This window comes from Populus euphratica, unplaced genomic scaffold (genome assembly GCF_000495115.2).
Source record: "Populus euphratica unplaced genomic scaffold, PopEup_1.0 scaffold250.1, whole genome shotgun sequence".
Lineage (NCBI taxonomy): Eukaryota > Viridiplantae > Streptophyta > Magnoliopsida > Malpighiales > Salicaceae > Populus > Populus euphratica.
In genome coordinates this window covers 555,989-570,199 of record NW_011500005.1, presented here as the reverse complement: position 1 = coordinate 570,199, position 14,211 = coordinate 555,989, and the positions used below count along the sequence as shown (strand labels likewise).

The 14,211-nt window shown below is 33.3% G+C and overlaps 2 protein-coding genes across 2 annotated transcripts; both read right to left on the bottom strand.

Moving 5' to 3' along the window:
* Positions 1 to 2,806: 2,806 nt before the first annotated feature.
* LOC105141151 (uncharacterized) lies at positions 2,807 to 5,045 on the bottom strand. Its single transcript, XM_011048280.1, has 6 exons — positions 4,669 to 5,045; positions 4,340 to 4,595; positions 4,193 to 4,252; positions 3,626 to 3,747; positions 3,456 to 3,527; positions 2,807 to 3,357 (listed from the first exon to the last, which is right to left on the bottom strand). The coding sequence occupies exons 1-6, from the start codon at positions 4,977 to 4,979 to the stop codon at positions 3,255 to 3,257; spliced, it is 924 nt and encodes a 307-aa protein (XP_011046582.1). The 5' UTR covers positions 4,980 to 5,045; the 3' UTR covers positions 2,807 to 3,254.
* A 629-nt stretch (positions 5,046 to 5,674) lies between these two features.
* Positions 5,675 to 9,510, bottom strand: LOC105141150 (alpha-galactosidase-like). Its single transcript, XM_011048279.1, has 15 exons — positions 9,127 to 9,510; positions 8,366 to 8,424; positions 8,113 to 8,169; positions 7,976 to 8,010; positions 7,720 to 7,823; positions 7,547 to 7,622; positions 7,382 to 7,440; positions 7,197 to 7,262; positions 7,020 to 7,103; positions 6,869 to 6,933; positions 6,683 to 6,765; positions 6,501 to 6,591; positions 6,341 to 6,390; positions 6,103 to 6,243; positions 5,675 to 5,958 (listed from the first exon to the last, which is right to left on the bottom strand). Exons 1-15 carry the CDS (start codon positions 9,342 to 9,344, stop codon positions 5,866 to 5,868), a joined length of 1,281 nt encoding a protein of 426 aa, XP_011046581.1. The 5' UTR covers positions 9,345 to 9,510; the 3' UTR covers positions 5,675 to 5,865.
* Between the last annotated feature and the right edge of the window lie 4,701 nt (positions 9,511 to 14,211).

Here is a 14,211-nt window from a genome sequence, read left to right as displayed (position 1 = left end):
GGCGTACCCAAAGAAGACGCTAACTCTAACCAGACCTAAAAGTGGCTAGGTTTGACAGTGCGTCAAGCCTTAGAAATATTGGGTTTGACGTTAGCCAAACCCAAACACAATTGGACTTGGCAGCGTGCCAAGCCCTAGGCATGCCTAAGGAAATGTGCATCCTCCCTTGGGCATGCCTAGAATAATGGCAATCTTTCATTGGCATACCCAAAGAAATAAGGTAATATGGATATGATGAAATATCAAACTTAAAATGTTTAGACTTGGCATTTAACCAAATTCAAGATAACATGAGTTTGGTTGTCAAATCCAAGGCATTTGGACTTGGCAATCAACCATGTCCATTATACTTGAACTTTATAGTTAACCAAGTCCAAAATAACATCGATATAAAAAACATGTAAGATCCAAAATACTTGAATTTAACCATCAGTCAAGTTCAAGGTAACATGGATTCAATAAACATGTCAAATCTAGGATTCTTGGACTTAATAATCCAACAAGTTCGAGGTACTTAGACTTGATAATTAGCCAAGTCGAAGGTACTAATCATCTTTGATTAGCACGCCCAAAAAAATGACCATCTTGATTTAGCATGCTAAAAAAATAACTACATCCTCTCTTGGTACACTTAAGAAAATGACCATCATCGCATGGCACGCCTAAGAGAATAAAGTAATGTGGGTCCCGCGAACATGCTAGACCCAAGGTACTTGAACTTAGTAATCTACTAAGTCTAAGGTAATATGAGTCTGGCAAATATATCAAACCCAAAATCGTAATCTACCAAGTCTAAGGTAACATGAGTCTGATAAATATATCAAACTCAAAACACTTGAACTTGACAGTTCAAAAAATACAAGGTAACAATCTCTTGGCACTCTCAAGAGGATGATCATTCTTTGTTGGCATGCCCAAGAGGATGATAATTCTACCCGGGGCACGCCTAAAAGTATCATAATCTATTTTTGAGTTATTCTCCAATTTATATTTTTTCTCTCTTTAAAAAATATAAAAAAATAAAAAATATTATTAAAAAAATATAACAGTGAAAAGAGAATGTCAGAATGCTCAAAAAATAATTAAATATTAGTTAAGGAGGTTCAAAAGGAAAGCATAAGGGAATACACTCAAACATGGCGGGAATTAGTTGCTCAAGTACATCCTCAACTTTTGGACAAAGAGATGGTCTCAAGTACCATATTACGAACATGTGATGGGTAATTCGGCCTAGCAATTCACTGACATTGTAATAGTGTGTGAACACATAGTGCAAGGCGTTAAAAGTAATGGAATTTCTGAACCCATTGAGAAAAAATACTTCAAAAGAAAAGAGATCAACCATGCTAAAGATGTTTACAAGGGTAGGAAAAACTCATCCCAAAACTGTCACATTCCATCCCAAATTACCAACATAAAAAAACCTGAACCCAAAACATTGCTCACTTCCCCTGTTTCTTCACACGTTTAGGGGAAAAAAAGGTCTACAGTGCCGTTCAAAATGGCATTGTTTTGGGCCTTTTTTTTTTAAATGAACAGTGGATGAAATGATGTTATCTTGGGCAAAACGCACTATTTCATTTAAATGAAAATGACGTCAAACGTGTCATAGTCTAAATCAGTCTTCAATTTATAATTTGTTCAATCAAGTCCTCAATTACAATTTTGATTTTAAAAATTAATTCAATTATTTCCCTGCCAAGTTCAATTGTTGGTTGTCTTTTCCAACTTGATCCTTGGTTTCCCTGCCAAGTTCAATCGTTGGTTGTCTTTTCCAACTTGATCCTTGGTCTATAATTTCTGCAATTTGACTCTCAATTGATTTATATTTTCCTGGAAGATAAATGATTGTCATGACGCTGCACACATGCGACAAAAAGAATGATCTTTCTCTCTTGAATCTAGCCTAGGACAAAAGCTCAGTTTTTATGAGCTCAATTATATCTAACATCTTTGACCCTAGTCTCCTTATATATTTTAGGTGTATAAAATTTCTTTAGGGATCCATCATATTTCTATCAAATATTAATATGGATGTAAATGATATTTATACCTCATTAAATATTATTAGGATAAAATTACATTTCAAGCCTTGCTTTTCACAAAAAAACAAAACTCGTAAGTTATAAATATATTATGAAACCTTAAAATCAAAGGTTCATAATTTTCATTCTCTACTATGTACACACACACACACACACACACAAGTTCATAATTTTCATTCTCTACTATGCACACACATATATATAGATATATTTAGAACAACTCTCTCTAAATATTTTTATATTTTTTTCTTAAAAAAATACTTATTTAAATACTAAAGAATCTCTATCTTCGTTAAAAAAAAAAAAAAACCTTATAAAAATACTAGTCACAAGCTACCTTAACTTACCACATACCTATTAAACATCTTAATTAAAAAAATATAAATGAAACTATTAAAACTAATTAATTAACTAATTATCCAACATATTCCTAAGCTATTTTAGATTTTGCCTTATAGCAAATTGGCTAAAAGCGAGGATAAAAAAGGGCAAAACGCTCCTCTCTGACAAATGCTTTCAAACCACACAGTAAATTCACTTTCTCAGGTCTGTTTTCATTTATGCCAAATTTTAGAAGGTCAAATGAGAAAATATGTACATGTCGGGTTGTAAGGAACTTACAGGAACAATATTTTATCACAATAATAATTTAAAAAAAAACCACAACGCTAACATATCTAAATAGGAAGCAAGTCCCAGATACCCATAACGCAAAGTTACTTGAATAGTTAGCATGCTTAATCATATAATTTTCTACCTTGTAGGATGGAAGTTAGTCATTCTTCTCATTTAAACTATTTTTAAAAACAACGAGTCATAATTCACAATTCAATTTGAAACATGTGCTTTCATGTCTCTCTATGCGCAGCACCAACTGAAACTAAATGTCAAAGAGATCCATCCCGTCACATTTTTCGGGCTATTAAAGGTTCCCTTACCAGTTCCCCATGGAAACTGGAAAGATCTTCTAAAGGTGATGTGGTCTTGGAGCATGGAAATGGTGACAACACCGACAAGCTGAGATCACTATCTAGAAAAAGAAGATTCATTCACAGTTTCTAAGAGATCTTTCAACTGCAACTTGAACTTGAATTCCACCATCATACTTTATATTCATCTTATGATCTCTCATGCCATGCTAGATGATGACTTTCTGGTAAGCGAAAGAAAACTGCGTGTGCAAGGGAAAGACTTGAACAAGGTTTGCTTTTAGACTTTGAAGTACTTGTATCCATATTCTGGGTTTGTCATCCCTTCTTCCCAATCACCTATTCGGCGACCCCCGAAAACTACTTGTTGAATACCTAAATATCTGCCATAAAGGAAAGACAAAAGGAAGCAAGCCAGTTAGAAGTTTGAATTGGTGAACAAGGTGATTTCGAGTAAACTAGACATCATGTTCGGTCTTACTCTGAACTCAATACAGTTAAGCAGTTGAGGAGCACGTCGATGGCAAAAAAATCTGACGTACCAAGATCTACCCTGTTACAACGCATTTGAAATTTCAGATATCTTCTGCATGTAACAGTTATGTAAGGAATATGGTATGATCGCTGTCAGAAAAGGCAAAGAAGTCGTACCAAACACGGCCCCAGTTATCCTGAAACTCAACATCACTGATATCATGAAATGATGATGGCATCACTTTGAAGCCCTTATCTGCATCATAGAGTGGATCATACTCCATTGATGAATTTGCCAACTGCCAACAATGTGGATAGTAACATATTTGAATTTCATTTAAGGCTGAGAAAGAAACCAGAGAAGAAATCTATCCATTTATCTAATTGCATCCATCTGATAAAGTGGGAGTAGGGAAGTAGAAATTGCATCTCAAAACAACAGTTAATCCAATCACAGTATCACTTCTGCGACCATAAATCAATAATCGATAGGTGAAAAATCTTGCAATATGCTCATTAAGCGTGAATAAAATGACATAACTTAAGAATATTGCAGTTCAAGCAGAGTTAAAAACATGTAAAAGCAACAAGTAGATGCCAAGACAAGATAACAGGAAGGACAAGGTTATATTACTATAAGAGAAACACAAAGTTTGATAACAAGGACACGCATGAGATGAGATGAGATGAAACAAAAATAGATCCACGGAAGATGTATTAATCGTTAAGCAGCAAATAGCATACCTGCAAATTGGAAGAATTGAAAGCACCCAAACGTCCCATTAGATACCAAGATTGAATGACCTGCCAGGACGCATGTAAATTGATCATATTTCATTAAACGTAAATAAATTATAGATTAGAATTAGAAGGTTAGCAATAAGTACTGACAGTGCCAATAATATCAACATCCTGATCAGAAGGAGAGCCGTAAAACTCAAACCAAATGTAGGAATCAATAGGGTTGAAGTCTCGGAAGCTGACTTTGAAGGAAACTACAGAACCCGTTTTAGACTTGTGGAAGTTATTGCGGCCTTTCTTCCTCACTCTGTCTTCCACTCTTTGCCTCATCAGGTCCGGGTTGCCTATGCTGTCACCAAGAAGGGCACGGAGTTCCTCGTCACTTTTGCAAGCATCTTCAAGAACTCTGCAATGTTGTAGCCAGCGATGGATCAGTAATATAATAATTTAATTGAGAGGGGGGGGGGAGACTTAATTACTTGGCCCATGCAGGATAGTTGTGAAGGCGATCGTATTCGCGTTTCCTTTTATCTTCACGAACTTTGAGCAATCTTCGTCCTCTCGCTGTGGTTCCGGAGAACACCAAAGAACCGCCGTTATCATCTCTTTTTGTCTTCTTTTCTCCAATTCCATCATCCGAAGAAGCGACAACCAGTAAATTCTTCTTCTTTATAGCGGTAGTTGTATCGCAATTGTTGTTATTGTTATGTGGGCGCGATCCCCATCCCCATCCCCACCTCAAACCCAATCCCAAACCCATACCCGGCATCTGCAACAAAGACACGGGCATTTATCTCTCTTCCTCGGACTCCACCGCCGTTCCACTCCTCTATAATAGAAACAAAGCATTCTTTATCTTCATCGGTAATGTTATTTTATTTCCTTCCATTATAATGGACCCAGCCTAGTTTTGTATTGGACCCAGTTATTATTAGCCCATTAGAAATAGGGCACTCTTCCACCAGCCATTGTCAAGAGAATCCTTGGATTTAAGAATGATGTTTTGAAATTAATATACTTATTCGTTCAAATAAAAAATGTTAACTATGCATGATCTGTTATTTTCATGATACAAGATATTTAATAGACCATGAAAATTAATCATAATATACATAAGCTGGCCCAAACATCCCACATAAAAAAAATGTTAACTTCAAGCGCTCTGATATGTCTAGGATGGAATTTCCCAACAGTTGTGCATATTTCCACATTTTTTGAGAAACAAAACTACAGTAGAAGGGATCTTTTTGGAAACTTGGCTTTGATTAATCCTTCGAGGCCTGCTGCTGCACAATGATTGAGAAACGTATCGATATCCTCAATTCCTGCATAGTTACAGGCCTAAGCTTTCTATTCTTTTCAAAATGACATGGGAAAGATGTTCTGCCCTTAGCGAAGGCCAGCAGCAAAGTACTCTCATGGCTATGAGCTTCTCAGATAGGAGTCCGTATCAAGGGGTGAACAAAATTAATAATCTAGAGATCCTCAATGCAATATAACTTATAATTGACAAAAAATTATTATTTCATTGAAAAACCAAAGATGTCTCTTTGATTAGGAGAAGCGAACATAGTTTTTGGAAATGAGGGTTAGTCCCCTGTTGTGCACCCAAAAAATAGAATTAAACCGATTGCACCATAGAAATTCCAGTGCCAAAGATGCTGCTAGGCTGCACTCTATGAAATGGGCTTCAAGATGTACATCTTGCATGCATGAGAAGCCACGGTGGCTGTCAGATTCCCTACAAAATGAGTTTTCAAGGTCTTGTGCTGCATAAGAGATACCCAAATATTAGAGATCCTGAAAGACAGAATGTTCAACGAGTTCCATTAACCCAACACAAAACACTAGTACCCAACAGAACCAAGGCATTAACATGACGAAACATACAGTTAAAATTACTATCTAAATACCTCCCAGAGATCTCTTGCTTTGACGATACTGTTGAGAGGAATTCCAATGTCATCCCACTGGGCGGAAATAGAATTACGCCAGGGGCCTCGGTTAACTAGTAGAACAGCTACCCTATAGCCCGCGAGAGGCCCTGCCCAGATCTGATGAGACAAAAAAAAAATGGAGTAACTAAGATTATGCTCAACGTTTCTACACTAAGTAAAACATGGTATAACTAATATGGACCAATAAGTTTACCTCAAGATCACCTTCCATCCTAACCTTCTTAGCTTGTACCCCAAGCGGATCTTTATCATAAATGGTCAAGAGGAACCGCCATTTAGTGAACCAAGGATTTAATTCATGCAGGCATGGACGTGTAAGATGAACATGTAAATGCAGAGGACAATATGATTACCTTGATTAACAGCAATAACCTCCTTATTGGCAATGATATCCATTGTCTCTTTCGTCATGTTCCTCACATCACAACCAAGAAGAAGGGGAGCCTGTATACAACTAAAATTCACTGAAACAGTTCTCCCAGAATATTGGCTCACGTAAAGCAGGACATTGAAAGGAAGACGTTGCCTAGAATACCTTTGAAATGGCCCAAATACTGAAGTGCACTGTGTACTCATCTTTTGTCATCCCTCCATTCCCCACCTCAAGCATGTCAGGATCTGTGTTAAAAAAGAGAAAACAGACCTCAAACAAAGATAAGCAAAATTTGCTAAAACATGTCTCAGCTTGTAAAACATTTCCTCACTAGCAGAAAATACAAACCATTCCAACCACCAGGCCTTGCAAGCTCTGCATAGACCTCATTCATGTCTGCTCTCGAAACCATACTGCCAATGAGCAAAGAGTTTTTGTCTAGTATTTATACACCAGGACCTTACAAACCAAAGACAAACTTAATTCAAGTACGATTTACCTGTCCCATGTATCAGAAATATCATTAGTTGTCCTCCAGCTATTTCCTACCTTAGCACCCCACGTTGCAGGATGCATGTCTCCCCTGACAAACAAGGAAAAAAAGACGTCAAACCAAGACAAATGTGAAAATTGCACAATGAGCTATGAAATCCATATTCATGATATATCAGGTTACCATTCACAAAGTGAGAAAAATATAGGGTGGCCAGTTTTCATCAAAGCGCGGGTCATTACAGGGTACCTGCAAAGATGAAATTAAGATTTTTGTCACGTGGAAGCCTGAAGTGTTAATTTAACAGCAAACAACAGAAGAACAATGCAATTAACCATGTAATGTAACTAAAGACATGATCGGATCACCTAACAGTTGGCTTTGTACCATCATTGTTACAGTTATCGTATTTCAAATAGTCAATACCCTGCAAACAAAGTGAATTGATTCAAATAGGATCGTCTTTCAGATGTGTAAGATTTAGTTGGATTTCCTAAACATAAAGAAAAGAAAAGGGTTCTCTAGTTTTTTACCCATGAAGCAAAACTCTGGGCATCTTGTTCCTCGTAACCAAGTGAGCCGGGCATGGTTTTGCTGCAAGTAAAATACCTGCAAGATATGTGGTGGACTAATTCATCTACCAAGATACTATTTCTGAGTATGTCATATATTTTTGTTTAGAGCGGACAGGGTAGAAAGGCATTACCCTGCATCTGAGTAAATTCCTAATTTAAGACCTTTGCTGTGAACATAGTCTGCCAGGGCTTTAATACCAGAAGGAAATGTTGATTTCTTAGGCACTAGATTACCCTGAAACTCAAAACTCAGTACACTTTAGAGCCAGTACAACTCTTGAACAAGTTGAAAATAAATGCTTTTAATTATAATATTTCACAAGCAAAAAGCTTTTATATTGAAGAAAAATGAAAATAAAAGAAGAGATGAAACAAATGCTTATATACCTTGCCATCACGAGCCATTTCAGCCCAACAATCGTCTAACATAAATGCATCATCTCGTTAGTTGGTTTATTACATCAAGCAAGGCATGAAAGACAAAGATCACGGAAAGAAAGAAGGTAATTGAAACACACACGTACCAATGTTAACATATGTGTAGCCAAGTTTAGACAGGCCGGTGGAAACCAGGAAATCAGCTGCAACGTCAACAAAATAAGCAAGATAGTATATATATGGTTATCACGGAAGCGACTCCGGAGACTTTAGGTATTGCACGGTGCATTATAAAGTAGTATAAGCTTATGATAATTTGGACAAAATCACTTTTGTGGACCAAGTAAAAACATATTGCACAGTTAGATTTAGATGAAGAACAAAAGAAGTCACCCTCACCAGTCGCTTTGATAATTTTCTCATCAATTTTGCAATTGAAGTGATTCCAACTATTCCATCTACATCAAGACGAGAACCAATAAATGAGTGTGGAAAATCACCAAGGACACCAAATTAAAATTAAAATACCAACTATATGGTAACCAATAACTACTACCATATCAGCATAGCTAATTATCAATTAGTAGAATTGGCAACTTGGTATGGTGGCCAAGTGCTCTTAGAAATGCGAAAAGCATTGATTTCATATTCTTCGATTTAATTGCAACTCGAACAGCATTATCAAGCACGCACAGAGAGGCCTATAACTATAATTCAGCGACAAAAAGAAACTTGTAAAAAACAAAAAAAAAAAGTGCTTTGACAAGAAAATCCAAATCGGTTACCAATTATTAGGCAGTAGTATTTTTTTTTTCTTTCTTTGGGTAGGGGCCTGATCATGGTACGAGTAGTTGTTTGATGGAGTGAAAGTGATACATGATGATGAGACTAGTGTTCAGCCAACGATTTGAAGGATGAAGTAAGTGCCGAAATACTCGAAGACTAATAGATTGGGGGAAATCAATTCAATTATACATTAATAGATATCTATGTATATATCCTGATACTTTTCAAATGCGCTGTCAACCTCAGAAGCCCAATCAATTACTGAAAGATTACAAAAAAAAAAAGAGAGAGAGAGAAGCAAGAGAGACAGGTTGATCAGGACACAAGTAAACAGGTATAATAGGGGAGTGAAGTAGTAGGAAGCAGATGCGTACCCCATGGGAGGAGTGGCGGCAAGACCATTTGCAAGCAGATTTCTTCTACTACTATCCCAGTTTGACGGAAGTCTGTTTTTTTCTACTCTTGAAACCGAATCAACACTGGTTACGCCGGGGCTACCCCTGATGGATGATGATGAAGAAGAGGAGATGAGAAACAGGAGACACAGTGCTAGTAAACAATTACTACTACCATTAGCACAGTTCTCCATCATCTTCACTGGTATTATATATATGAGCTGCTTTACTGCTCTTGGCAGGGAACGTGGGTACGGTCGAAAGAGAGAGTAGCAAGCCAAGCAGGTGATCAATAGTCTACTACTAGTCTGTCTGTCGCCAGTGACAGGATAGACTAAAGCGTAATGGGTAAGGGCATCTGCGAGGGTAGATGCGAGAACCACGTGGTATTATGATTTTTTTAATAGAGTAAATATAGTTTTTTTTATGTGTATTTTAGAGAGTTAATTATATTTTATATTAATAAAATTATTTATTGATTACAATTAATTAATACAATTTCTATCAATTTTCTATTCATAAAATATATTAAACAAACTTTTAATATAATTCTATAGCATATTATAACAAGAAAAAAAAATCAATATTTTACTGAATGAATTATGAATGTTTTTATTAAGAATTTAAGGAATGTTTATCAGAAATAATGTTTATCAAAGAGAAATTGTTTGTTTCTCACAATAAGTTATGAGTAATTTTTTTTGTTATGTTTTCACGGTATGCATGAGGTGTTGTGGGTTGTTGAATTGTTTATTATCCCGGGCCAGCTTGCGCGCACCACGACTAATCCCCATGGCCCACTAAATACCTTACAAACCCAGCAAGCAGGTAAGGCAGCGCGGGGCTGACAAGCATGCAACTTCAAGGATCGAACCTGTGGAAGTGGAAGGAGCAAATACTCCTGCCACCGCTAGGCTAATGCCGTGGATGCATGAGATGTTGTGGGTTGTTGAATTGTTTATTATCAAATAAGTTTTTAGTGGCATATTATAATCCTGATTTATTCATTGTGGGGTTGGTAGTTAGATTTAAGGCTTACTATGATCTACCTGGTTGCATGATAGCTCCTGGTTTTAATTGATTTTCCACTGGGTGGCAATGGTTTCATTGGTGTTTTTCTTCATTCTGTACAGGTGCAGTTGTCTTGTGTTGGGTTGGTATAAGTGGTTGGAATTGTTTATTTTAAATTTTATTGGATTCAAGTGAGGCTGAATTGTTTATTTTAGATTTTAATTGTTTTAGATTAAGAATTTAGCGTTTGAGATTAGTTGGTTCTGGCTCCCAGCAAGCCCAGCACAGATGGGTATGGATAATATTAATATTAAAAATATTTTTATTGGTGTTGTAAATATTATTATTTTTATTATAATTAATATTATTAATATAATAATTAATAAATTTTAAAAATATATATTATTAATATTAAAAAACAACTATAGATTTAATTTGAATGATAAAAATAAAAATTGTTGTTGTTGTTGTTGATAAATTTGAAAAAAATATTATTACTGTTAGGGAAAAACAATAAAATTTATTTGAATAAATTAAAAACTATAAGAATTTGGGTCGGATGAATTTCATATTATTATTGTTGTTGATGATGTTGTCATTCTCACTAATAAATTTGAAAAAAAATATTACTAACAAAGAAAAAGCATAAAATTTATTTAGAGAGATTAAAAATTATAAAAACTTGAACTAGATAGGTTCAATGTTATTATTAATATTATAAATATTATTATATATGTTAATGGTATGAAATATAAAAAAAAATATTTCACCATAAAAAAAAAACATAGATTTGATTTGAAAAGTAAAATATATTGTTGTTGTTGTTGTTTCCGCTATTAACTTAAGTCAATTATCCCCTTCTAGAACTTGGGATTGAAAAGGGGATGCCTGATTCAAGTTACTTGGCCCTAGCAGGGACATCAAGTCTAAGTTACATAGGTCTTGCAACTCAATCAAGGTCAAAGCTTTTGGATTCGATGTCAGGATTCAAGATTCTAGGATTCAATGTTCAGATCCACAGTTCTTGGATTCAGCGTCTAGATTTAAGGATCCTGGGTTTATTGTTATAGCCAAACTCAGAGTTTTGTGGGTCCAGCATTTAAAAGAAGTCCAGTGCTCTTACACATATCGTTGTAACTAGATTCAAGACTCTCAAGGATAGTGTTGTGATTAGTACTTAAAAGTGCATAAAACTGTAGATTTAATTTGAATAAATTAAAAACCATAAGAATTTGGGTCGGATGAATTTTATATTATTATTGTTGTTGATGATGTTGTCATTCTCACTAATAAATTTTAAAAAAAATATTACTAACAAAGAAAAAGCATAAAAATTATTTAGAGAGATTAAAAATTATAAAAACTTGAACCAGATAGGTTCAATGTTATTATTAATATTATAAATATTATTATATATGTTAATAGTATGAAATATAAAAAAAATATTTCATCATAAAAAAAAAAACATAAATTTGATTTGAAAAGTAAAATATATTGTTGTTGTTGTTGTTTCCGCTATTAACTTAAGTCAATTATCTCCTTCTAGAACTTGGGATTGAAAAGGGGATGCCTGATTCAAGTTACTTGGCCCTAGCAGGGACATCAAGTCTAAGTTACATAGGTCTTGCAACTCAATCAAGGTCAAAGCTTTTGGATTCGATGTCAGGATTCAAGACTCTAGGATTCAATGTTCAGATCCACAGTTCTTGGATTCAGCGTCTAGATTTAAGGATCCTGGGTTTATTGTTATAGCCAGACTCAGAGTTTTGTGGGTCCAGCATTTAAAAGAAGTCCAGTGCTCTTACACGTATCGTTGTAACTGGATTCAAGACTCTCAAGGATAGTGTTGCAGTCGTATCCACTTAAATTCGAGTCAAATAAGTTAAATATTATTATTATAATTAATACAACAATTAATAGATTTGAAAAAAAATATTATTAATATTGAAAATAACTATAGATTTGTTTTAAAGGGTAAAATTAAAAAAAATTATTTTTATTTTTATTAAGATCATTAATAAATTTGAAATAAAATATTATTGGTATCGAAGAAAAACCATAAATTTATTTTGAAAATATTAAAAACTATAAAAACTCAAGTCAGACAAGTTTATTGTTGTCATTATCATTAATAAATTTAATGTGTGTGTGTGTGTTATTGTCAAAGAAAAACCATTAATTTTATTTGAAGGGATTGAAAACTATAAAAATTGAGTCAAACAAGTTTAATATTATTATATTCATTAATATGATTAAATTTCAAAAAACAAATATTATTAGTATCGCAAAAAAAAAAGATTATTATTGTTGTTGTTATTTTCGTTATTAATTTTGATATTATTATTATTGTTATTTTTTTTGTTATTAATTTTATTGTCCCGTTTCACACATAAGCAGCTTAACATTAAAAAGGAATGCTAAATTCAAGTTATTTTGATCTTACAATCAGGCCTAATACAAGATCTTGCGATCAAATGGTACAGCTAATCCACAACTCTTAGAGTTGGCCTTGTAAACTGATCCAAAACTCTTAGATACAGCGCTGCAGCTAAATCTAAATCTAGGCTCTTAGGTCAAACATTATAGTCATATCAAAGGTTTTTAAATTATTGTTTTTTTTTTATATTCTCATGTAAAAAAATAATAATTCACAGCATGACACATACAACTTAACTATAAAATGCTATTTTAACTCGTTGATATAGGTTTTTCATGTTAATTTTTACCTGTGGCTTTGCATTTAACACATCTATTTGAGATATGATTTGATTTAAAGGATAAACTTAAAAATTATTATAATTATTAGATCATTAATAAATTAGAAATAAAATATTGTTAATATTAAAAAAATATAAATTTAATTCAAAGAGGTTAAAAACTATAAGAACTTGTACATATAATTTTTTATTATTATTATTATCAATGTTATTGTTATTGTCATTATCATTGATAAATTTTAAAAAATATATATTATTAATGTCAAAGAAAAACCATCAATTTATTTGAAAAGATTAGAAACTATAAAAACTTGGATTAGATAAGTTTAATATTATTATTAATATTATTAAACTTCAAAAAAAAAACATCACAAAAAAAAAATAATTTAAAATAGAAAATCAATTATTATTATTGTTGTTATTAACTTAGATATAATATCTACTTTTATGCCTAAGCAATCTGGGACCAGAAAAAAACACTAAATTGAAGTCGCTTCAATTTTGCAACCTCGCGAAGCCTAGAATAAGATTCTAGGGTTTGATAGTTGGATTGATATAAAACTCTTGAAAATAACATTGTAATCATGTCTAAAGTCATACCCAAATCTAAACTCTTAAATCAGATATTATAGATATTATAGTCTAAAGGTCTTAAATATTTGCTTTTCTCCATATTTTTTTTTATGTAAAAAATTAATAATTCACGGCATAGCACGCTCGTCAATATAGCTTTTCCCCATGAATTTTTACCTGCGGCTTTCCATCCGGCACATCCTGTTGAGATACCTTGAATGCACCAAATATGAATGGATGGATGACACCCCCTCCCTCCCCCCTGTCCATCTTTGTAGCCATGTTTCTTATTGTATTACAGTATAGACTAATTATTTGAATCGGTTCCAAATAATATAATTTTATTTTGTAAAAAAATAAAATAAACATGTAAACTTTTTAAATGTTTTTTATAATAATTTTTTATTATGAATTAAAAATTATATATATACATACATATAATTCAATAAATCAAGAATTATCACTGCTATTAAATGAAAAAAATTGTCAGTGTGTCATTTCAAGCCATTAGTGGAAGGCAAAGTAATTTTTTAATGTAAAATAATTAATATGTAGGTATTATTAACATTTTTTTTGACATAGCATCAAGAATATAGCTATGAACAAAAAGTTAGTATTTAAATTTAATAAAACATACGAATATTGAATATTATATGTATCAATAAAAACATAAAAACATGTAAAATCTCAAATTAGTTTTAAATGTTTTAGAAAAATAGGACAATAATATAACTACTATGATAAAATACTAAATCTTTAATAT